The sequence below is a fragment of the Zerene cesonia genome, chromosome 27 (assembly GCF_012273895.1).
Source record: "Zerene cesonia ecotype Mississippi chromosome 27, Zerene_cesonia_1.1, whole genome shotgun sequence".
Classification (NCBI taxonomy): Eukaryota; Metazoa; Arthropoda; class Insecta; order Lepidoptera; family Pieridae; genus Zerene; species Zerene cesonia.
Genome location: NC_052128.1, coordinates 487,164 through 512,070, shown reverse-complemented (window position 1 = coordinate 512,070; position 24,907 = coordinate 487,164). Strand labels below are relative to the sequence as shown.

At 32.7% G+C, this 24,907-nt stretch overlaps 6 protein-coding genes across 8 annotated transcripts in view; 5 read left to right on the top strand and 1 right to left on the bottom strand.

The window, feature by feature from the left end:
- Nucleotides 1-193: 193 nt before the first annotated feature.
- On the top strand, nucleotides 194-1,927 carry LOC119837414 (AP-1 complex subunit mu-1). The gene is made up of 2 exons (XM_038362988.1): nucleotides 194-343; nucleotides 512-1,927. Exon 2 carries the CDS (start codon nucleotides 512-514, stop codon nucleotides 1,778-1,780), a length of 1,269 nt encoding a protein of 422 aa, XP_038218916.1. The 5' UTR covers nucleotides 194-343; the 3' UTR covers nucleotides 1,781-1,927.
- A 1,147-nt stretch (nucleotides 1,928-3,074) lies between these two features.
- LOC119837463 (DNA polymerase subunit gamma-1, mitochondrial) lies at nucleotides 3,075-14,286 on the top strand. The gene is made up of 18 exons (XM_038363053.1): nucleotides 3,075-3,413; nucleotides 3,666-3,861; nucleotides 4,137-4,291; nucleotides 4,922-5,121; nucleotides 5,490-5,638; nucleotides 6,162-6,375; nucleotides 6,669-7,180; nucleotides 7,470-7,691; nucleotides 8,161-8,266; nucleotides 8,847-8,977; nucleotides 9,964-10,136; nucleotides 11,172-11,295; nucleotides 11,512-11,692; nucleotides 12,389-12,561; nucleotides 12,824-12,959; nucleotides 13,366-13,534; nucleotides 13,879-13,995; nucleotides 14,082-14,286. Exons 1-18 carry the CDS (start codon nucleotides 3,136-3,138, stop codon nucleotides 14,278-14,280), a joined length of 3,435 nt encoding a protein of 1,144 aa, XP_038218981.1. The 5' UTR covers nucleotides 3,075-3,135; the 3' UTR covers nucleotides 14,281-14,286.
- A 240-nt stretch (nucleotides 14,287-14,526) lies between these two features.
- Nucleotides 14,527-15,295, top strand: LOC119837462 (probable RNA-binding protein EIF1AD). The gene is made up of 2 exons (XM_038363052.1): nucleotides 14,527-14,779; nucleotides 14,922-15,295. Exons 1-2 carry the CDS (start codon nucleotides 14,657-14,659, stop codon nucleotides 15,273-15,275), a joined length of 477 nt encoding a protein of 158 aa, XP_038218980.1. The 5' UTR covers nucleotides 14,527-14,656; the 3' UTR covers nucleotides 15,276-15,295.
- Nucleotides 15,296-15,595: 300 nt separating this feature from the next.
- Nucleotides 15,596-17,279, bottom strand: LOC119837461 (speckle-type POZ protein-like). Its single transcript, XM_038363051.1, has one exon. The coding sequence runs from the start codon at nucleotides 17,112-17,114 to the stop codon at nucleotides 16,092-16,094; it is 1,023 nt and encodes a 340-aa protein (XP_038218979.1). The 5' UTR covers nucleotides 17,115-17,279; the 3' UTR covers nucleotides 15,596-16,091.
- A 511-nt stretch (nucleotides 17,280-17,790) lies between these two features.
- LOC119837369 (ras-related protein Rab-30) lies at nucleotides 17,791-23,813 on the top strand. 3 transcript variants are annotated; one of them, XM_038362935.1, is made up of 5 exons: nucleotides 17,791-17,906; nucleotides 18,053-18,256; nucleotides 18,906-19,089; nucleotides 19,561-19,712; nucleotides 20,094-23,813. In XM_038362935.1, the coding sequence occupies exons 2-5, from the start codon at nucleotides 18,086-18,088 to the stop codon at nucleotides 20,193-20,195; spliced, it is 609 nt and encodes a 202-aa protein (XP_038218863.1). In that variant the 5' UTR covers nucleotides 17,791-17,906; nucleotides 18,053-18,085; the 3' UTR covers nucleotides 20,196-23,813. The 3 variants fall into 3 exon arrangements, with proteins under 3 accessions (XP_038218863.1, XP_038218862.1, XP_038218864.1); XM_038362936.1 differs by having other exon boundaries at nucleotides 17,889-17,906; nucleotides 18,057-18,256; XM_038362934.1 differs by having other exon boundaries at nucleotides 17,797-18,256.
- Nucleotides 23,814-24,764: 951 nt separating this feature from the next.
- LOC119837359 (coronin-7) overlaps nucleotides 24,765-24,907 on the top strand; it is an 18,075-nt gene continuing 17,932 nt past the window's right edge. The window contains exon 1 of the mRNA XM_038362921.1: nucleotides 24,765-24,898. The gene's annotated coding sequence lies outside the window, so the exon portion shown is untranslated. The remainder of the gene's footprint in view (nucleotides 24,899-24,907) is intronic.

Below are 24,907 nucleotides of genomic sequence, written 5' to 3'. Positions count from 1 at the left end.
CCTCATAGGAGGCCTGTGGCCCAGCAGTGGGAACATATATAGGCTGATGATGATGATGATGATGAATTTAAAGTCGGCAATCCATTTGTAGAGGCGTAAGGTCCATAATCGTCCTCACGCCTCTCAAAATGTTCATGGGCGGTGGAGCCATTACCATCCGCGCAGTGTGACGTGAAGTTTTGAAAATTATTCAAATATACAAAATGTCGTTGTCATTTGTCACTTGTCAGTTTTAATAAATTGCGTCATCATACTATAGCAATTTTACCTTGCCTAAAATTAATTTAATTATATTTTAGAAATGATTATCGATAACTAATAAGGCATCATTAAATTGACAATCGTGAGTTCGTACTAAAAATTATTTATTATTAAGATGTTAGTCCAGCTTTTATAACGATACAAACTGGACAACACATTAGGATAAATTGTCAAGTGTATTGACATAGATAATGGTTCATAATGTTCAGATCACAGTCTTAGTAAAAAATAACTTTTATTTATTTTTCAGATGTCTTCGTCAGCAATATACATACTGGACGTTAAGGGAAAAGTCCTTATATCCAGAAATTACCGCGGCGATGTTGATATGGGTGTGATCGATAAGTTCATGCCCCTCCTGATGGAAAAAGAAGAAGAAGGAATGTTGACTCCCCTTCTACAAACTAGCGAGTGTACCTTTGCATATATAAAAACTAACAACCTTTACATAGTGTCAACTACAAAGAAAAATGCTAATATTGCCTTAGTATTTGTGTTTCTTTATAAAATTGTAGAAGTTATGACTGAATATTTCAAGGAACTAGAAGAAGAAAGTATCAGAGATAATTTCGTTGTGATTTATGAGTTGCTTGATGAGTTGTTAGATTTTGGATATCCACAGACAACTGACAGTAAGATTTTGCAAGAGTACATTACTCAAGAAGGTCATAAATTAGAAATGCAGCCTCGTATTCCAATGGCTGTGACAAATGCTGTATCATGGAGGTCGGAAGGGATTAAATATCGTAAGAATGAGGTTTTCCTAGATGTCATTGAGTCTGTAAATCTATTGGCAAATTCAAATGGAAATGTTCTGCGCAGTGAAATAGTTGGAGCCATAAAAATGAGAGTTTACCTGTCTGGCATGCCAGAATTACGACTTGGTCTTAATGATAAAGTACTGTTTGAAAGCACTGGTAGGGGGAAATCAAAATCGGTTGAGTTGGAAGATGTGAAATTCCACCAATGCGTGAGATTGTCCCGCTTTGAAAATGACAGAACAATTTCCTTTATTCCACCAGATGGTGAGTTTGAGCTCATGTCCTATAGGCTCAACACTCATGTGAAGCCTTTAATTTGGATTGAATCGGTTATTGAAAGACATGCACACTCCCGGGTTGAATATATGATTAAAGCTAAGTCACAATTCAAAAGACGTTCAACAGCCAACAATGTTGAGATTATTATTCCGGTGCCTGCCGATGCTGATTCTCCAAAATTCAAAACTACAATTGGCAGTGTTAAATATACACCAGAGCAAAATGCCATAACCTGGTCTATAAAGTCATTCCCAGGTGGGAAAGAGTACTTAATGAGAGCTCATTTCGGCCTACCATCTGTTGAGTGTGAGGAAACTGATGGAAAACCCCCAATACAAGTCAAATTTGAAATCCCATACTTTACAACTTCTGGTATACAAGTGAGGTACTTGAAGATCATTGAAAAGAGTGGTTATCAGGCACTACCCTGGGTTCGGTACATTACTCAGAATGGCGACTATCAGCTAAGAACAAATTAGTTCAATTAAGCATGTTTTGTTACATTCCTTGTATTTTTAAGTATGCACTTAATAAGTATTCATTATGCAGTTGTAACTTGATTTTTATTAGTATTTTATTATGTAAGAATATTTTGACCCAATAAATTGTTTAATCTTATTATTTTATTTATTTATTCTTTCATTTTAGTTAATGTTTTACAATTACTTTTTAACCCACAATCAATTTACAAAATTTTTAATAAATCAAAATTAATTTACAATATAGATGAATCTATATAAAAATTCATTTAAACATGACATTAAACATGGCTTGGAATAATTCTATTAATATCATGAAGCAAAAGCAACGCTGTTTTTTTTTACAAACCAAACCTTAAATTACTGAACCGATTTCGATTAAATTTGATATAGAATACATAATTTTCTAAATTGGTACATACATACATAGTTTTAGACCCGAAAAGGGACATTTTATTCCGGAATTCCACAGAAACTGGAACAAAGCGAGGAAATCCACAGGACTATCTTTTTTCTTTTACTACGCGGATGAAGTAATTCATAATGTAAACCAGAAATTATACTGAAATATTAAGATATTTGTTGAACTGAGAAAGCTATAGCTGTTTCTTTCTTTTATAGTTTCTAATAACAATAAAATTAAATAAACATCTAGGTATATATTTTAACAAATTTCCAATTTTCTACTGTTAATTTAATATTGGTAAGATACATGAGACAAGTTGAGATATTGAAATTCAAGTTATGAACGATGTAGGCTTATGACTACTGTGAATTGGGATCCGTGCATATAATTTTATATTCTGTTTACGATCCAATGTATAAGGGAATCGAACTCGCTTCGGCAAGAATTGGGCGATCTCGTACCGGGGCAGTACCACACTCCCACTGAAAACCGGCTTGAAATAATAGCATGCTATTGTGTTTCGTTCGGTAAGTGGGGAGGCCTGTGGCCCATATTCTTTTCCTCACCCGTCCCAGTGCTTTCCTTTAATCCTCTCGATAATCCTTTCTTAAACCCTTCCCAATTTAAAGTCGACAATTGATTTGTAGAGGCGTAAGGTCCGCAATTTGACCTTATGCCTCTCCAAATGTTCATGGGCGGTCCAAGCGTTGACCATCAGGCGACCCACCAGCTCCATAGCTGATTATGACATAAAAAAATCACTCCAATCAAGTATTATATTCAAAGTTAAATAAGTAAAAAGCATTCTATGAAGAAAACTATATACGCAAATATATAAAAAATACCATCCAAATTGTCAATGTCTTATAACGTTATGTCAACCGATAACAGCTGATTTTGTAATTTTGAAAAAGTCAAAACAAAGCCCCGGTGTTTTCTTAGGTTTAAAATGCGATTTAAAAGAACAATATCACCTTCAAATAAAAATATATATAAAGCTTGTGCACTATGTCGAAGTTTTTGCAGTGATGTTTTTCCTCTAAGTGAAGTAAAAATAATCAGAAAAACTAAAGAAAGTTCGAAAAATGAAGAAGTTACTAAAAAAATACCAAATGATAGTGATGAGTTTAGGGTAAATGCTGTCAATATACAGATGATTTCAAAAAATATCTACAAGCAGCTTTTTAAGGACCCTCCGACTGAAATAGATCCAAATGTGATTAAAAGGTTAGTTTTTAATATAAAACTTAGGACTTGCTGGACCAAGTAGGCTGAATTTTGACATACAAATGGGCATGGACATAAAAATCTATGATGTAGATATCTGGTAAGAAAAGATTCCAAAAAATTCAACCTAAGGGTAGAAAATAGGATGAAAGCTTGTCCCATGAAAACTTCATTCGTCCACGCAGGTGGAGCTGTAGCTGTAATTACAAATATTTAAAATATTTACAGAGATATTTTAATATGTATTTTCAGTTGCCAAGCACATCTCTTACACCATGGTATCAATTATAAAGAATATAATAAGCTGCCAGATGTTAAATTAAACTTGCCAAAACTGGAAGGCAAAGATATTGTAGAACACTTTTACAACATTGGAAAGAAACAATCTGACCCTTACAAGAAGTTGTTACATATATTGGCAACAAACAAGCTGCCAGAATTACCAAAGGTTTTGTATTAATTTTTTTTTTCTGATATATGTATGCTGTAAAGGTGTAAATTAAAGTGGGTTTAAATGATAGTGCAGGCAAATAGCAATATTTTAGCATTTGATAGTTAACTTTTATTGCATACTTACTTCAATTATTGAACATTACATTTTATGTAAACAGCATTCTAAAATCATAAATTTCCCACTTACTCTGTTTCTGTAACAATGAGTTTCTCTAGCTACTATTACTAATCTGCTTATGAGTAATATCAAATAAACCCTTTGTCATAAAGATATGGTTAAAAAGTCAAGGTTGGACTAAATACACACTAGAAGGCCCCAAATCAGTTCCATGCCCACCAGATGACATCTTGATTTTTGATGTTGAAGTGCTGATGGCTGCTGGTAAAAGGCCAACGCTGGCTTGTGCAGTATCTACTGATGCATGGTAAGTTAAAAGATTATTTGGTTATCTTGGTTATGGCTGTGACACAAAGCAATTTTACATTCTCTTATATTTTCAATACTAGCATACACCCTGGCTTAACCAGTGATACATACATACCCAATGGTGGAATAATTTTTGAAATTGGTCTAGTAGTTCCTGGGATTAGCTTGTACAATCAAACAAACTCTTTAACCTTTTATAATTAGTAAATATTGATTTTCGACGTATCAGAAGCTTAATTTTTATTGCCTTCATATGCTTTATTACTTAATAAGAATTATAAAGGAATTTGAAAAAATGGTTAGATAGGCTCGGCGAATGACGTGCGTTCGAATCGCGTATCGATATCGAATTTATGTTGTTTTTTTATGATATTTGTATGCTTTTTAAATTTCTAATCTCAGAAGCTCCTACTGGAACAGAGAACATAATTTTCAACAACACTATGAAGGCTGATATTATCTCCCTTATTAAATAGATTTGAGTGCCTCAGTAGCCATACTTCATATCCTATGGTTGCCTGATAGAGATAGTTTTTAGCCATAACGTCCAACGAAATTTATCGCCTATAGGTATATCGCCCAGAACTCTAAATAAAATACCTAAAGTAAATTTATTATGTAATTATAGGTACAGCTGGGTAAGTGAACCGGTAGCCAGTGGCAAGGCTCATGAAACTTTTAGTGAAGTAAATTATGAAGACCTAATTCCTTTAGAAACAGATGGACACAAACCATGCGGTGATTTGAATAGGCCCAGGATAGTTGTGGGACATAATGTGTCGTATGATAGAGCGAAGATTAAGGAGCAATACTGGCTGGAGAGGACTGGTAATTGAAACTGATTGTAATGCTTTTAAAGTTCTATATATGTATCTAGATTTATAAATAAATTTTTTATCTCTGTGTTAAAAATTATTGTTTTAAACAAAAAACTTAACTGCCTAAAAATTCTCCGAAGTGTGAAGCTTGGAAAATCGGATATATATATTTTGCTATTTGGGGTGGAGATATAATATAATTGTATTATATTTAATTATATAAGAACAATATTAATATAATTGTATAAGAAATACCCTTTCATTTCAGTATATCCCTTAAACCTATGATATTAATTGTTATAATGTTCTAAAATTAAAATTTACCCTACAGATATGATCAACACATAAGCACGTTTTGATATTAAGTAACATTTGCAGGTGTGCGTTTCATGGATACAATGTCAATGCACACATGTGTGAGTGGAGTGACGAGTTACCAACGCACCGTGTTGAAGGCCAAGAACAAAGAGCCCGATCCTGCTGACGATGATTGGATAGAAATTAGCTCACTAAATAGCCTTTCTGAGGTATTGTTTAGGATTTTCTGGATATGCTTTCCTACTAATATTATAAATGCGAAAGTTTGTAAGGATGTGTGTGTGTGTTTGTTGCTCTTTCACGCAAAAACTACTGAACCGATTGCAATGAAGTTTGGTACGTAGATAGCTGGATAACTGGAATAACATATAGGCAACTTTTTATCCCGATATTCCTACGGGATACAGACTTACGTGGGTGAAACCGCGGGGCGCAGCTAGTAAAAATATATATTTTTAAATAATTGAATTGAAGTGTTTTAAATATTTGTTGAAATAAAAAATATCTTTCTTGTCCGTTTTGTAGGTAATAAAAATGTCAATCATCCACCTCCTAAGAAATGATATAGAGAAGATGGTATAAAGAAGTATGATATAAAGCCATTTTATAACTAATTTCTCTTGTTCGTCTCTCTTTCTCTCTTTCTCTCTATCTCTCTCTGAGTCTTGTAAAGCTTCGATTCCGACTGTTTATGAAATTAAAATCGAACTTTTAATAATAATTCTCCTCCAGGTCCACAAGCTCTATTGTGGTCAGCCAATCGACAAGCAAACCCGGGATATCTTCGTGGAAGGCACATTGGAGGACGTGCACAATAACTTCCAAACGCTTATGAGTTATTGCGCCGGTGACGTCATCGCAACTCATAACGTACTGCGGGAGTTATACCCGATGTTTCTGGAAAGATTTCCTCATCCTGTTACATTGGCTGGGATGTTAGAATTAGGTAAGAGACACAATTTGACGTAATTTTACAAATATAAGGCTAAAATCCTGCTATCCTACTGACATAATTAACGTGAAAGTATGTAAGTATGGATGGGTGGATGGTTGTATGGATGTATGTTTGTTAGTAATTCACGTGAAAACAGCTTAATGCATCTGTATGAAATTTGGTACAGAGATAAATTATGGTCTGGATTAGCACGCTTCTTTTTTACCCGGGTTTACATTATCTAAAAAAATATTTTCTTTCTCTACATCTTTTAATATTCATTGCATTTTATAATCAATTCTCAGGTACAGCATACTTACCCGTAAACTCGAACTGGACGCAATACATTGATTCAGCAGAAACCGTCTTCAATGATTACAAGCTGGAATCCCAACAGTTACTATCCCTGAAAGCAGACGAAGCCTGCCGACTCATGGAAAATGAAGAATATAAAAAGGACCTTTGGATGTGGGATGAGGATTGGTCTACACAAACGTTAAAACTCAAAAAGTCCACATCGAAAAAGACTGAAATGCGTGAAGACATAATACTTGACAAACAAATAAAAACTCAAGATAATTTTGAAACGTTGAGCGAACGTTATATAGAGAGCTTGGGAGCAAATAACGGAGTTAAAGTTACGGTTCGAGAAGAATTAGTTAAAAAGTTTCAATATTTATATGATTTACGAAGTTCATTACCGGTGAAAAGGCCGTATTTAGCCGGATATCCGGCGTGGTACAGGAAACTGTGTACAAAGCCAGGGAAGGATCCTGATTGGTCACCTGGAGCCAATAATATCACTACAAGTATGCAGGTATGAGAGGACGTTTAACATATGATTTATTTATAAATATTGTATAATTTTTATTGTGTTTAATCTATACTAATATTATAAAGCTAAAGAGTTTGTTTGTTTGAACGCACTAATCTAAGGAACTATTATTAACTATTATTAAGGAACTATTATTAACGGGATCTGATTTGAAAAATTCTTTCAGTGTTCGATAGCGATTTTAAGTCATTGCACACTTTTATAGGAAATAGTAATAGCTATCTTATATTTTTTATACCAAAAAGGCTAAGTGAAAATGGTATCCTTGCAGATAACTCCAAAACTCCTCCGTTTATCGTGGGAAGGGTATCCCCTCCACTACATCAAGGGGGAAGGCTGGGGATTCCTCGTTCCCTACAGTAGAACTAGGGGAGAACTAGAGGAGGGGGAAGTTCCATTGCCCTTGGAAACGTTGTTATCTTCCTGTCCCATTGTTACGTGTAAGGGGACAGAAGTTAGTGCCGATACGTATGTTTTGCCGAAAACTGTTGAGGTTAGTTAAAAAACTATTACACGTTCCTTAACTTGTGTTCTGTAATAAATAAATTGCCAATTATGTATAATCTTTTTATAATTTTTTTTTATGTGTGATAGGGAAGTTTTTCACTACCATCTCGCCTGCTGGTAAGCGTAGATCTAGCCTAAGATGAAGCGCGCTTTTCTAGAAGGTTCCTGTACCTCTACCTTTGAAGATACCCAGATTATATACGTCAGGGAATATAGACACGGGAAGCATGTTCCAGTCCCTTATGATTCGAATAAAAAAAATAAGAATTATCCGGGCCAATAATCATCGAAATTATTATTGGTCCTTCTTAGTTTTAGGACACTTAGCAACGTTTCTTAGTACGGGATTCGAGGGTTTAAATGTGGACATTTTTTTTGAAGCCTAGACTTGATTACTATTTTATTTTGTACTTATTGTGTCATGGTATTTCATCTTTTATTCCATTCGACTTAAGGAGGATCTCAGCAAGCGAGCGTATTATGCGAGAAAAAGAAAGCTGGAACAAGCAACAGCCAACCAGTACCATGGTTTGGGAGTTTGGACTGGCATAGGGATACAAGGTAAGGAATCGAATATAAGACTATGGGTTATTACTATATATTGCATTTGATGGAAATAGATAATGGGCAATAGCATACCAATACGAGAGATGCATGAAATAACAATAGAACAAATATGTACTTGAAAAATATTCAAAATGATGGCAATTGAGCCAATCTGTAATCCATTTGTATCTTAAATATTCTTTGTTTTGTAATCGCCATAACGATATTTGAAACCTTAAAATGTCATTTTGTTTTGTCCTTTTATTTAAATACAGTTGAGGTCAATATTGCACTGATTAACTTATCTGAATAGTAATTAATCTTTAAAATCTGTTATTCACCTACTCATATCATAAATGCGAACTCTCTGTCTGTCTGTTTTATGCACCTAATGTACTCAACCGATTGAGATTAAATTTGGTATTAAAATAGTTTGAAAGCTAAGAAAAGATAAGATTATGTCCCGGAAATTTCATGGGGACTGGAAGTATGTGGATTTTCTTTTGATATGAAAATCCACATACTTCCAGTCCCCATGAAATTTGAATGCTATATTCTATAATACATCATTGAATAAAAAATAATTCATATACAGGATGTTGTCATTTTCTCCGCTTGCCACACAAGGATGGTGCTAAATACAAAGTCGGCAATCCATTAGCGCGGGATTTCTTAAACATGTTCAGCCAAAACGTTCTCTCAGCGCAGGGCAATGATGCTGAAAAGGTATGTGTTTATACACAAATAAATAATTTATTTGAACATTTTCTTTTTACAAGTTTGAAGTGACCTTAAGCTGCTTAGATAGGTAACTCGGTAATATTTAATTTTTAGGTTTATAGCATTGAAATGCTTTATAAATGAGAAATTTTGAAAGAATAGAAAAAATTTGATCACGAGGCAGGATTCGAACCTGCGTTTCTTGCCTAACCGTAGCAACGCCTTGCTATAAAACTAAAAATTAAATTTAACAAAGGCCGCGTTCCATCGATACAATATTGTAATCATTGAAATAATGTTTCGTATTGGTTGTGATGGTTCTTAATCATCTCAATAGATGGCGTGGGGTGCCCCTTAGGCACATGAAACCGAAGGAGTAGAAGAAATTCGATTACTGTGGCAGGATCACGGGTGGCCGAGAGGCTAGGCGTTGCTACGGTTAGGCAAGAAACGCAGGTTCGAATCCTGCCTCGTGATCAATTTTTTTCTATTCTTTCAAAATTTCTCAACTCGGTAATATCTATACATAAATTATGTTACAAACTGGTTAAAAGTTTAAATTTCCTTTGCTATAATAAAGTACTAATGGCTGTAGTGTGTGTGTAGGCTGAGTGACTAAGACATTAGGCTCCACTTTATGTAACGCATTTAAATTAAATTTTTTCTCTGTTTTAAATATAATTTTTTTAATTATCTTCGTGTGTAATTGTATTGTTTTGTTGAAATTGTAATTTTGTGAACTCAAATAAATGTTTCTTTTTTTTCTTTCAATGTATAAATGAAAGTTTGTAAGAATGTGTGTGTGTTTGTTGCTCTTTCACGCAAAAACTACTGAACCGATTGCAATTAAATTTGGTACGTAGACAGCTGGACAACTGGAATAACATATAGGCAACTTTTTATCACGATATTCCTACGGGATACAGACATACGCGGGTGAAACCGCGGGGCGCAACTAGTAATAAATAGTACCCATACATTAAATTTTCAAGGTACTAACATACGGCAGAATGATGTCCTACTGGCGTAACAACAGAGAGCGGGTTATGGGACAGCAAGTGGTGTGGTTGCCGGAGGACGTTCTGCCGGAACATCTGAGGGGGAGTCTGAGGAGATACGGTGCTATCATACCGCAGGTTGTGGTGTGCGGTACGCTTACTAGACGGTAAGGGGGTTTTGTTATGCAATATTCGAATGTTTAGTTTGTTTATTTCCTTTTATGATGTCACATATGTTATTTTGTGTTCATAATATTTATTCTTTTGTATGATGTATATGCTAATATTACAAAATATGCTGCTTGTAATAGGCATAGTTGTATTAGGGCAGCTATGGAGATGTAAATACGAATGTATTTCCTATATCGTAACAAGTCCCATAAAACCTGTATCTCAAATATAGAGAGTAATGATACATGTATATGAATATTTATACGGTATGCCAAAATAACATTTTTTACATTTTTTGCCTGTCTATTTGTTGCGGCTAATCTCTGGAACGACTGGGCCGATTTTGACGGGATTTTCACTGGCAGACAGCTAATGTAATCTACACTAATATTATAAAGAGGAAAACTTTGTTTGTTTGGTTGTAATGAATAGGCTCAAAAACTAATGGACCGATTTTAAAAATTCTTTCACCATTCGAAAGCTACATTATCCACGAGTAACATAGACTATATATGTACCACGGGCGAAGCCGGGGCGAACAGCTAGTAAGGAATAATTATACGAATAAGGTTACTTTCTTTCGATATTCCCACAGGAACATTGGGGTTCATAGGTAAATCTCATTTACGCGGGTTAAACTAGTATAAAATATATTCCTACTAACTTATGCCTGCGTCTTCGCACGCGTTAAAGTCGGAGTACTTTAATAGATGCTATTTAAGCTATAAACGTTTCTCTTGAACTCTTTCTCTATCTATTATATAAAAGCCATCACAATCCGTTGCGTTGTTTTGAAGATTTAAGCATACATAGGGACATAGGGACAGAGAAAGCGACTTCGTTTTATACTATCTAGTGAAGATTCACATCAAAAAATCTATGAAATAAATAAGCAAATATTAAATTACTAAAATTTAGAGTATTTATATTAAATGCAAAACAAACTTAGAATAAACGATTCTAAGTTTTGTACTAAAAATACGCGGGAAGCGACTGCCCCATACTATGTAGTGATCGCATACTCGTCGCAGAGCCAGCGAGCCCACCTGGATGACGGCCAGCAACGCGACGGCGGAGCGCATCGGCTCCGAGCTGCGCGCGCTCGTGCAGGCGCCGCCCAACTACCGCTTCGTTGGCGCTGATGTGGATTCACAGGTATACACATAAATAATCTAAATTCATTTTGTCATATATTGTATATTGAATAGTATCCTATCTAAATGTATTGAAATTTTCGATTAACAGTAAATTAATTTTAAACCACTCATCAAGAGGACAAATTCAGTGTTCAATCGATTCGAATCGAATTAGATCTCGATGGTATAGGGAGTAAGCCCCAGAAGGGGAACTAATAGGTGGGTCGGTGCGCAGGAGTTGTGGATAGCGGCGTTGCTAGGCGACAGCGGCACGCGGCTGTGCGGCGGCAGCGCGTTCGGGTGGGCCGTGCTGGCCGGCCACCGCGCCGCCGCCACCGACCTGCACTCGCTCACGGCGCGCGCCGCGCACGTGCAGCGCGACCACGCCAAGGTCATCAACTATGCCCGGATATATGGTGCGTCTCTTTTTATGTCATAGCGGGCAACTGAGCTGGTGGTTCGCCTGTAAGCGATCACCACCGCCCGTGAACATTCAACAGTGCCTCTGCGCATGCGCTGCTCGCTTTTAGGGTGTAAGGGATAAGGACAGGATTGATGACTGGAAAGAAGGAATGGACTGGGAACGGTGAGGAAAGGGAAATGGGCCTATGGCTCCCTCACTCTCCGCACGAAACACAATAGCATGCATACTATATTGTTGTTGACCGTTGTATATCAGCCATACCCGATTAGGAGACACGGGACCTCACTTTGTACTACACACTTGTTGTTGGAATTTATAAAAAAAATCATTTTGATATCAATAAATGAATGTAAATGAAATAAAAAGATATTGATGAAATTTAATGTGATATATTTCTCCCAACTTATAGCAATACCGTCAGGGAGAATGAAATAATTAGCGATTCATAATTCATTAATGAAAAGATTGGTATGATAAAAACAAAACTAATACTAAGAGCATGCACAGAAGATGCCATTTTCACTTAAAAGTGATCTAATTTATTGATATGTTTAAAAACATCGTGGTTACAAATATTAAATGCAAATCGAACATAACTTCTAAACAGGTTCACTTTTTACGGAAATTTTTGTATAGTGAATTTTATCAGAAATTCCATTCAATCCAGTACGATGATCGTTATTTTCAGGGGCCGGACAAAACTTCGCTGAACGATTGCTGAAACAGTTTAACCCCACTATGACAATGTCAGAAGCGAAGAGCAAAGCTGCCAAAATGTTCTCAACAACGAAAGGTAGAAGGGTGTATACATTGAAGAAGAAATATATGTTGGGGCTTATGGACGAAGATATTGAAGACCAGGTTCGATTGAAATAAAAATCGATTGTAATTTATTAAAACCGGTAGTTTTTAACGCGCTTCTATTCGCTTCATCTGTATGTTTGTATAACTCACTCCTTCAGACTCGGTTTAGTATTTAGACCCACTTTAAAACGGACAGTTTCAATTCAAACTTTGTATACTTACCAAGGATTGTGTAGCTTTTATTTTAGTTGATTAGTTTATATATATATAGATTTTTAGAAAAACTTAACCGCATTAAAGGTGTTTTACTTATATATAGAAAGTCGAAATGACAGCTTATCAAGCGATGCGGCTAGCCAAGATGAGCGGCAAACAAGTTGAAGACATGTTCGAGAGGCCTCGTTGGGTGGGCGGCACTGAGTCATGCATGTTCAACAAACTTGAAGATATTGCGGGTAGATAAATATTAATGTTATGTTAAGTTATGCTTTAATATGGATCTTTTTGCGTTTAATAGTCTAGAGTCTAGACTCTAGAATAGAAAAGAAAGTTTCAGATTGAATTCTTCTCCTTAAAAAAAATATTTTGTATTTTGTATTAGATGTGTTTTAGTTATGAAAATTTTCTTTTCTAGTTTTAGTTTTGTCAATTTATTTATATAATAGAGCTTCTTACATAAGATGTAAAAAAAATTCAAGGAAAAACATGTTTTATTTTGTTAAAGAAGAAACAATGTAAATGTTCCGAGTTATTATACTAGATAAATATAACCAACGATTTATATATTTTTTTCGTTATACTACACTTTGCACCATTTCTTCCTATCTCAACATGATTTTCCTTCATCGTTCCATTACATAGACTCCATGGAGCCAAAAACAGCGTTCCTCGAGGGGCGCTTGTCGCGCGCGCTCGAGCACAGCGCGGGCCGCTGGGGGGGGACCCGCCTCAACTGGGCCGTTCAGAGCGCCGCCGCTGACTTCCTGCACTTGATGCTGGTCAGCATGACGCACTTGGCGCCGAAGGCCAGGTACGGGTGATCCATATTCATAATTGTACATAAAGACCAAGCAAAAAATTCACAAACAATAAAATTGTTTGTGAATTTTTTGATACATCGATGGATGTCGAAAAGAGACTTTAACGCGTAACTAAAAAAAAAAAAAACCTATTTACATTGTAACATTGGACTTACAATAAGGATGTCGGTTGAAGAATTTTAGAAGTTTTAGGCAATTTTTTCTCCCAACTAGGATAACTCTGGGAAGAACAGGGGCATTCAGAAAGTATTACAAAAAAAAGTACTCAAAACATTATTAAGACATCAAATAACTTTCATATAAAGTGTAGAAATGCCATTATTTACATTTTCAGATTCTGTCTAAGTTTTCATGATGAAGTGCGTTACTTGGTGCCTGAAGAACATAAATACGAAACGGCGCTTGCTCTACAAATCACAAATTTATTTACAAGAGCATTTTGTTCGCAAAGGTAACATAATTTAATTACATTTTTTTAAATATATTTACTGTGTCATTGAATAGATATCAAAGTTTAACAAAAACTTTTTTTTACAGAGTTGGTATAAAGGATTTACCACTATCCGTTGCATTTTTTACTTCTGTTGATGTGGATCAAGTCTTACGTAAGGAATCAAACCTAAGTTGTATGACACCTTCTAATCCGCATGGTTTAGAAAATGGATACGGCATACCTAATGGAGAATCATTGACAATATTTGATGTACTTGATAAATGTAAAATAAAGAAAGAATGATATTTTTATTTCTGCTTTTAATCATAATACTGATATGCTTGGAATTGAGCGTATTGTATTAACACAATATTTGAATTAATTAGGTGAACAAAGTGAAATTGTTTCTGATACGGTTTATCTAAATATTATAACAAAAAATCTGCGTTAGAAATGAAAACTTTAAAATTTATTTCCTATTAGGAACGCATTCATATATTTGCTGACAGTGACAAGCTGTCAACCTTCTACATGTTGACAATTAGTCAAATATTTTTTAGGTTACGAAGTAAACACTAAACAACAACGATTTATCACATTTTATTTTGTATTTATTAATATTTTATTGTATTTATACACGTTAATGCATTTATGTATGTAATACACAGTAAATTAAACTATGTCGAAAGTTACTAAACGGAAACATGTTATGAATGAGACTCTTTGGGACGATTATGAATTGCCCAAAGAAAATCAGAGTGTTGTTAAAGTTTTAAGAAGCAGAGGAAATAACTTACACGAGGTAAGAATTAAGATTCATAAATTAAAAATTATGTATTGTGTGCTTGATTCATTTATAAATATATGTAACATTTAATTCAATTACCGTGTTATTGTATCATATGAAAATTACAATTATTTTTTTGTTTATTTTACATCTCCAGATTACTACGCCTAGTGGAGAAGAATATTTAGTATCAATGCCCACAAAATTTAGAAAGAACATTTGGGTGAAAAGAGGAGATTACATCCTTGTAGAACCAATTGCAGAAGGAGACAAAGTGAAGGCAGAAATTGTAAAAATCATGAACAAGGATTCTATAAAATATTATAAACAAAATGATGTTTGGCCAAAAGAGTTTGATAATGATAAAAAGAATGACAGTACTAATAATGGTGGTAATGATGATGACGATGATGATTTGTTTGTGAATACAAATAGAGTTCAAGTTCAGACTTATGACAGTGACAGTGACTCAAGTGGCACAAGTGAAAGTGAGGAAAGTGATCAAAAATAAAATGTACTTTTGACTTATAACTTTTATTTTATTTGTTTAACAACAATGAGATCATTTTTATTTCTTAAAAAATACACATACATAAGTTTTTTATATACTTTTCAATAGTTTAAAGGTTCTCTATTAAATAGATACCCTTGACTGATACTTGAGTACCACACAAAAATTCTCTATAAATAAATAAACAATATAATAAAACATTGTATAAGTTTGCAAAAACAAAATCTCTAATAATATATTTTTGTATGTTATAGATCAAATATAAAATGTCTAAATAAATGCTATTATAAATAAAAATAACTATATTCTTTTAAACTACATTTTATATAACAGTAGTTTCTGATGGCAATTTATACAATTTGAAAGTGGAATGTAACAGGAACAAATTCAAATTGGGACTTATATCATAGACAAATTCACTTGCATTAAAAATATATATTTTATGCCTTGAAATTTGAATTCAATAGTTACATTCTATTATGAACTACTAAGTGATGTAAATTTTTGTACAGTTTATTGTAATCTTATGAATAACATATAGATTCAGAATTATTCATGACCATTTCTTTAAATACAGATTTAGTTATCTAAAGCAGGAGACTGGAGAACTAAATGGGAATGCAAATGGTTTTTTAATAGTTATATAACCTATTTTATTATATACGCACTAATTTCACTAATTTAGTTGAATAGTGGCACCAGATAGAAACCTTAATAATTGAAAACTACTTTTATACTCTTAACTCATCCAATTTCCTACTATTATCTACAGTTAGATATATATGGCTACCCCACAGCTATAATCTTATTTACTTACTACTTTATGTCAGCATCTACATCATCTGTCATTATATGCTCATAAATACTTTTAATCAGCTCTACCGATTTCACTCTTGCCCAACCCTCAGTCTTTGTAATAAGTTTTGCTTGACCATCCTTTATGAATTCTAAAGTCAGCTGCTTCAAAGTTTTTGCTGAATGCAAGTCCGCTAACTGTAAAGTTTCAATAGCATTCTCCACTGTTAATTTCTTGTGTAAAGCCTCTTCACATAAACTCTTAAGTCGGCTTAGCTGATAATAATCTGCAGCAGCCAATAGCTTTTCAGGTATCTCATCAACTCTTGGAGCTCTATCACTGTAAATAAATGTCAACACTTCTCTTAATACCTCGGATTCCAGTGGGGATTCCAGAGTGTTTGTTATACATTCAGTTGTATTATGTTCAAAGTGAGCTTTTAAGACCAAACTACGACTAGCCAATACAGCTTTGTGTACTTTGAATTCATTGCCTTCTGCAGACTTTATAACAACATCAGAAAATATGCCATTGTTCAAAAGGCTTTCAAAGTCATCACTTAGCTGGGCTTCTGGTACATTTGCTCGGTCAACTTTTATATCATTTGTAACCATAAACTGAAATTTGAGGCGTAGACTGCCATCACTCAGGAGAAATGTATCACGACCATCATAGCTAACAATATCGCGTTTATGTAGTGTGGCTAGGTATTGCCATTTATTGGCTTGTACGGTATGGTATTCTTTAATGACAATTGATCTTTCTTCAAATCTCTTCAAGCATATGGTAAGTATTGATTTGAGAAAAACTGGTATGGGGGATAAGTAATATATCTCGATTATATCATTGAATCTCCCGAGAAATTGCATTTTCAATTGAAATCTCGAATTTGTCAAATCAGCAGCTTTATCTTTTGGATTTTCTGTCCGAAATTCTCTTGACGTTTTAATTTCTAATAAGGTTTCAAAAATAGGTATTGTCCAAATAATGGTATTTATTTTTGTTTGACCTTCCGTTCGAGTTGTATAATTAACATTCGACATTTTTATTATACCAAAGATAACTTTAATTCCTTCTACATACAGCGCTTTTTAAGATATTCAGCAAATTTACATACACATAGTAGTTCTGGTGGTAGCTTTTTTAGTACTTTATATTTACTAACAGTCTATAATTAAACAAAACGCACATCAAAGCCGAAAATTGAAAAATGCCATTAAAAACAATAAATTTTAATGACACTTGACAATTGATGTCACATTCGACTGACTGACCACAGATAACCATAGATTGTACATTCATATACTACAGATAACTATGTGCTGGGTCAATAACCTTCATCTCTATTATGGAGGGTAAGGAGAGTCCTCTCGCATGGCAGAAAATTGAAGTGTCCAGCTGTAAGCTGGAAAAAAATGTTTTCAAAAAACCTTCCATCTTCCGTGTAGACATAGGATATAGTATGAATGTAGCAATTGTAAACGAATTGAATACACCGATTTGAAAAATTTAATAGTAATGTCGACTAAAGAGTTACTTATTGAAAATGTCGACTACTCGCGTAGTACAAAATAATGTAGTCAGTATAACCTTAAAGAGTTATAATGAGAAAACGTGTAGCTGGAGTGATTTTATTTCCTAAACACAGATTAAGAACTAGTTACTCCGGTTAAATATCTATGGCGATCGCAACTGAAAAAAAAAATATGTGTAACTGTCAAAGTTGAAAAGTCAAAAGACAAAAGTCAATAACTTGATCGTCATCGCTGTATTTATTGTTTTGAAGATTGATAATATCTCCATCGATATTTTGATATGAAATCAACTTTTTATATGTAATCTTATCTTAACTATAATTTGTGTTTGATTGTGGTATAATCGTTCAATTTCAATTTTATCAGCATATCGTAATGTAATGTCTGTCAATTCACTAAAGCGGAACAGTGAACGGGGGAGATAATTTATTGTTAATTCCTTTCAGCTAGTTTTCGACAAATGTAATTAGTTGGTCATTATGGAGGATTACAAGTTTTTGTTTAAAGTAGTGCTCGTTGGAAACGCAGGTGTAGGCAAAACATGTTTAGTGAGGAGATTTACGCAAGGACTGTTTCCTCCGGGTCAAGGTGCTACAATCGGTGTCGATTTTATGATTAAAACAGTTGAAGTCGATGGAGAGAAAGTAAAGGTGAGTTTAAAAAATTTGGTAATCCGCTTCTGTATATGGATGAATCCTTTTTAGGAAACAAGATTTCGATTGTGTGTATTAAGTATGTAATATATAAAAGCTTGGACATTGTATTTATAATGCAGGTCCTAACAGTTTCTTTTTTAAGAACGGATAAATAAAATTCATTAGGGTGATTGAAATTTTATTTTAGACCAGTTATAGTTATAATGAATGAAATCTATTCCCTCTATAAATGAATGAAAATGTTTATAATAAACTTAAGTTATCACATATAATTGAATGGAAAGAATTATTGAAATGAAGATAAAGAGGATGTTTTTTTTTGTATTTTAGTGTATTGAACCTCTTTTAATTTTAATTATAAGAATCTTATATGTAATAATATACTTTTATGGAGCTCTAGAATTTGACAGATTCTAACATTCTACATTAAAACCTTCAAAAATTTTATAGTAGAAGATGAATGGAAAATGTTGGAAGGGATCTTATTGCGTTTAAATAAAATAAAAACTGCACCTACTAATTTAAATATTTTTAATAATGCAGAATAATCTGCAAAATTTATTCACCCATTTTATCATGTACCAGAATTTAACTATATTTATTTATTATTTATTAGATATTATATATGCACTATTCATTTTAGTTACAAATATGGGACACAGCAGGTCAGGAAAGATTTCGTTCAATCACTCAAAGCTACTACAGATCGGCGCATGCTTTAATCCTTGTGTATGATATATCTTGCCAGCCCACATTTGACTGTCTGCCTGATTGGCTCAGGGAAATAGAAGAATATGCAAACAATAAGGTGCTGAGGATATTAGTTGGTGAGTTACTCTTGTTATATTTTAAAGATGCTAATGGTAAAATTTGAAAATTTGTGATAATTAATCAATATTTGTTATTGTAATGCATAAGCAGAATCAGTTCTAATAAATATATATGATATTTTCTATTAATCATTTAGTTAGTGAGAATTAAGATCAATTGTTCACTTGGTCTGTCTGAATTTTTGTTGAACATATTTTTTATCCTTTATTTGTTTATTATCACAATTTTATGTTCTTTATCTTAACTTGGGGTGGGTAGTGAATTAATAAAATGAGGATTATAAAAAACGAATACTCAAACAAAATGTGAAATAATAATATATGTATGTCTATATTTCAAATCAATCTTCAACTCCAATGTGTTTCCTTTCCTAGTGCAAGCTTGTCTCTATATATGCCAAACTTCCATTGTGTGCTATAAGCTCACACTTAAAACTATAATATTTTTATGTTCAATATTTCAATTAGGTAATAAAACTGATAGAGAGGATAGAGAAATACCGCGGCATATAGGTGAAGATTTTGCACAGCGCCATGGGATGTATTTTCTGGAAACCTCTGCAAAGGAGGCAGAGAATGTTGAGCGACTTTTCATGGAGATTGCAGTGGAATTGATGGAAGTAAGTTAATGATTTGTTATCATGTATTTTTGAGGATGCAATTAAATATAATAGTGATTGAGGACATACATATTATTCTAAATGTTTCCTCTGAGAATTAAATTTAGAAAATTGGGAACATGATGGATCATCCAGTATATATTCTGCTTATTGAACATTTACTTCAGAATCCACCATGTTGGAGAAATGCTGCTTGACAGATGTTGTACAGTTGATACAGTTGTAGTGATTTGTCCTTAGAATTTGAAAAAAATCGAAATAATAATTTATTTTTTGACCTGTCATCATCTCTATAACCCTGTGACTTTCTATGTTATTCTGATCCACCACTGCTCCCAAAAGGGTGAATATTATTAATCTCTTTCAAATTATCTATTTCAGCAAGCAAAATGCAAGGAGTTGCCAAAATACGACGGAAGCTTAGGACCTATAAATGGCAAGTCATCATCCATTGGTGATACTTCTTGCTGCTTTAGGTCTTAGATAACCTGACGAATTTATCTCAATGATATTACTAACTTTGTATGAGATTATATTTTATAAGCAATCATTTGTAGCTATTAATGAGTATGATAGAGACAACATATCTCACAATTACATAACAATTTAGAGTAGGATCAAGTTATATTGAAGTTTTGTTTATTATACATAAACATTAGATAATTACGGAATTGATCTCAATGCATGTTAAACTTGTATTTACACATTACTATGAATTAACTGTATTACCTGTGTCATTAATCAATAGGATAGCAATTAATGATAATTAAATATTTGCCATCAAGCATGTCTGGTAGGTCAGTACATAAAATAAAAAAATTTAAGATGGCAACCCTGCTTGTCTTGCTTATTATACTACAAATTAATAGAATATTTTACTTTATTACGGTTGTTTAGCTCTTTTAAATGTTGTCATCTTTACTTCTTGGATTCTAATTTCCATTTATCTTTATTTTTTGACTCAGGTAAACAATGGTTTAGGAATAACTAGCCAGTGATAATAAGCAGGTTGTAAATGAAATATTGCAAGGTGATTGTTGACCTTTTATTGTTAAATGAGAAATACATAGAAATTGGGATTACTAGAAATAAGGTCTAGGTTATATTTTTTTCTTATACCTTTGTTTGTATTATATGTGGTCGTCGTTCAAAAATATTCTTAGCATACTTGACGAGTAATCGTCAGAATTAATCTGATTGCTAATTATTCTACAATTGATTGCTGTATAAAGTTCTAACGGTTAATTATTATATTTGTAGAACTAAACATTCCATTTGCTTATAAGAATAATGGACTTGTCAAAATGTCATACTCAGGACCTATTTTTCTTGTTTCTATTTTATTGTCGCTATGTGTCGCATAGTAAAGGTACTTATCTCACAAATAATAGAGGTTCTAGTAAAAGTATTGTGTTCATATTATTACGATTCCTTATAAGAATTGTGCTGCCTCAGCTTATGTATTTAGTATGATTCATATTGACAATTGATGCATATCATAAATTTATGCCCTTTTGACAAAGCCATTACATGTAGTTGTCGCGATTTCTGTTAATCAATATGTTAGGTATAAGTAGGCACACGAAATTGTGAGTTAGATGATGTAGAAACTTTTTAGTACTTTTTAAAATACATTGGTTATGAATAGATTTCTGACGAATAATAATAGTTAAAGGTTTATAGTTATGCATATAAACGTAGCTTGTTACTTATTATTGGACCTATCTTGACATACCTTTGTTTTTTGTAGATGTGTTTTTTTTATTGGAATTATTCCACAGGAAATATGCGCAGTAGTCTTTATAAAAATAACCTTCGGTTATTATTAGACGCAGTAATAAATAATGAACGTGTACATTGTACTGCTAGATAATTGGTGTAAAGTTGATTAGATGTTGTGAAATGATATACAGGGATAACGGAACAGACTATTCATAATAATGACAAGGTTTTGATGGCAGCAGACTTTGAATGTTATGTTTTGTTCCTATTGTAAAGTTTAACGAATCGGTTTTTCATGTCGATGGTTAGATTTTAACCTTTCATATAACGATGAACGAAGTTATCGTTTTTTTTACAGTATAGGAGCAGAACATAAATGTTTCTTATAATATTGCTTACAACGGATATAGGATCGGATTGTAGACTTAGATATAATAAAATTGATAGGAAATATATTTCCCTATTTAAACTTCTCTTCATAAAATATCCATCTGTCTGGTATAACCGAAATTTATACATTTTCAATTTGAAATTGACTTCTGTTACAAGTAAAACCAAGTAATGTTTACCTTATTATAGAATATATGGGCTTATTTATTTACATTTTGATGGTCAGGGTTTTAACAAAAGCTTTATTTTCTCTTGCGATTAATTTAAGTAGGAACAGTATTTGTTAATATTTTGTGATCACAGTAATATGAATTGTGAATTATTTTAATTTAGAATGTAGAAAACATTTAACTTTATGTGTTTTGATGAATAAACTTCATTTTCTTACGGCTTATTGGAGCTCAAATTGGAGAACATCTAGGCCCTAGTTCAAACGAATCACATGCATCTATGCTAATTATCTGCAACCAAATAAATATACAATCATTTTATTAGTTCATTTCTCTTTATATTACTGTGATCATTGTTCGTGTGTTAATAGTATTTTATTATTGTTAATTTTTAACATTAAATGTTGTGTAATTATAATGTTTAAATTATCGGTCTTGGTCGATGATGAATTAATTATTTATAGATTTAAATGAAACAGTAACTAGCATGAAACTTATTTCTTGAAATTCATTTGCGATTAGTACCTTAATTAGTGTAGTAATATTTATAGAAGTACATAATGTGTTTGTGGTAAAACCCAATTCACTGTCTAACTAACATTCATACTATGAAATCAATTTTCTTTTCGTATTATATAAAATCATATTTTTTAATGTATTTTTTTTTAATACAATACAATGGGCATAATGATTTTTAATCATCACAATAACCTAATTTGTTGTTGGTGGTTTATAATGTTACTTGGTGTTGTTTTTAAAGACTTCTTTAGCTAATATTTTAGGTACTAGCAATTTAGTCCGTTATTATCAAAAATCTATAGCCAAATGCAAATACGAATAATTTAATATGATGTTTAAATATATTTAATAAGCAAACTTTGAACAGTACGCGTAGTTTTTGTTTTACCTAGAGTTTGTCGAAAGAACCTCACCTACAAACTTACACCGTTTGGTGATAATACGTTATTATTTTTTCAACTGAAGCTTATTTTGGGAAAATTTAAAGACAAAGATACAACAAAAGGGTTGTTCATGTGTTTATGTGTCCTTTGATTGTCCAGTGTAAGTGGAAGAGTCAGGAGTTTGTGTCCATATCAGGAAAGCATTACCCAACTTACCCTTCGAAGTTAATGTTATAAAGATTGGCATTATAGGTTTTTGATATAATCGGATATTATTATAAGTCATATTTTTTATGGTTCTACTTTGTGCAATTGTGCTGTTGGTCTTTATTAATCTTAATGTTCGTTGTAAAATGTTCTTTCATATTTATTAATTAACGCTTATTGCTCTTTGAAAATATTTTAAGTGGTACACTTGTGTGTTTAATTTTATAATTTCACTTTCAAAATGTGTGCTATTTTTGAGAGGGCCGAATAAATGATAGTGTCTTCGAAAATTGACCATCAAATAATCATTAATGAATTCAAAAATTGTTTATGTTAAATTGTTTTGTTATTTTAGAGTTATTTTATTCGAGTTTGATGTTTTTCGCTCTTTTTCACAGATTTGGTAGGCACACTGCAAACTTAGCATTATAACACATATTGTTTTTTATTCATCTAGGTCAACAAAATATAATTGTTTTACGATTAATTTACCTACTTACCTATTTTTTTATTTTTATACATTGTAGATGCTTAAATTATTTTTTGATCCCATGTGATGTCTACACTAATGCATGAATATATTTATTTTTTCTAATAGATCTGGTGTAATAATAATTATCATTATTCGTGTCATTTATAATTTAAAGTAAACATCACCAAAGAATTTGAAATATTGTAATACTCGCAATTAATAAAGGATATCACTTTAATGTGTCTTTTTCTTTTATAATAGCTTTCTTGAACTTTCTTCTATTTGGTGAGTTTTAAGGATAAACAGGAAATAAAGGAGTCGTTGGCGAAAGCTTTACTTCTTTGTATACCTAATGATTAAATTCGGTGTTGGCATCGATTTAAGGGGCTAATAGAAAAAAAATCTTAAATGAAATTGTTGAAGCTAAATTTGAAGTATGTTTAATGTACTTATTTACTGACTTGGTAATTCAGTACAAGGTCAAACAAATAATTTTGCAATAAAATTGCAATTCTTTCATACGAAAATCCCCTATAGTCAATAATGTATCTCAATTCGTGAAACCATAATTTCGCGCCTAATCCGCCATGTTAATTTTTGTTATACATTTCCATTTTCATTAAAAATCATCAATTTGTCAGCAGGTTTAATTAAATGCATTTCACATCATAATAAAATTCAACCTTACGAACTACATAACGCAGTTCAGAATAGTTGTCATAGAGTACGTAATACAGTGAAAAATTCATGTGTGCAGTCTAGGCGATGTGTAGGCATCTGTATTTACAAATTGAAAACATAGGGTTGTTTATGCATCGATTATTGATAAAACTCAACACTGGATCGATTATCATTGACGTTTCTCTAATACTCAGTCACGTAGCTTATTATAATGGTATATATTAATAATATGCAATCCTCAAAATTCCTATTAAAATACAAAACTTCTTGTCATTAATAAAAAATAGTGTTTATGGATTTTGTAAAATTTATTATTGGTGTAAGTACAGAATTCTCGCTATAAGGTTATAATAGTTAAATCTTTTTGAAATTCGTATTTACACATGGATTCAGTAATGATAAAGAGTAAAAGATGTGCACATTAAGAAAATAATAATTTAAAAAATAAAATGACATTTCATTCGATTTTAAAGCGATTGTAATTGCAGTAATATTGCATACGAGTGGAATCGTACTGCATTGACACATTGACAGGAATTTTATTATCGATCTGCACTAAATGTCGCTACAATTGAAATGGCCGACGTTTAGGGGGAGTGTCTACCAGAAATTTGTTTTCTAATTGATATTTAAAACGTAGTGGTGAGTTAA

Bases quoted from the DNA above. Each gene is read 5' to 3' on its own strand.
- LOC119837414 (XM_038362988.1), top strand. From the start codon at position 512: ATGTCTTCGTCAGCAATATACATACTGGACGTTAAGGGAAAAGTCCTT.
- LOC119837463 (XM_038363053.1), top strand. From the start codon at position 3,136: ATGCGATTTAAAAGAACAATATCACCTTCAAATAAAAATATATATAAA. The intron at 12,562-12,823 runs GTTCGATTGAAA...ACTTATATATAG, and splicing joins ACGAAGATATTGAAGACCAG to AAAGTCGAAATGACAGCTTA. The intron at 13,996-14,081 runs GTAACATAATTT...TTTTTTTTACAG, and splicing joins AGAGCATTTTGTTCGCAAAG to AGTTGGTATAAAGGATTTAC.
- LOC119837462 (XM_038363052.1), top strand. From the start codon at position 14,657: ATGTCGAAAGTTACTAAACGGAAACATGTTATGAATGAGACTCTTTGG. The intron at 14,780-14,921 runs GTAAGAATTAAG...TTACATCTCCAG, and splicing joins GAGGAAATAACTTACACGAG to ATTACTACGCCTAGTGGAGA.
- LOC119837461 (XM_038363051.1), bottom strand. From the start codon at position 17,114: ATGTCGAATGTTAATTATACAACTCGAACGGAAGGTCAAACAAAAATA.
- LOC119837369 (XM_038362935.1), top strand. From the start codon at position 18,086: ATGGAGGATTACAAGTTTTTGTTTAAAGTAGTGCTCGTTGGAAACGCA. The intron at 19,090-19,560 runs GTGAGTTACTCT...TATTTCAATTAG, and splicing joins GGTGCTGAGGATATTAGTTG to GTAATAAAACTGATAGAGAG. The intron at 19,713-20,093 runs GTAAGTTAATGA...TATCTATTTCAG, and splicing joins TTGCAGTGGAATTGATGGAA to CAAGCAAAATGCAAGGAGTT.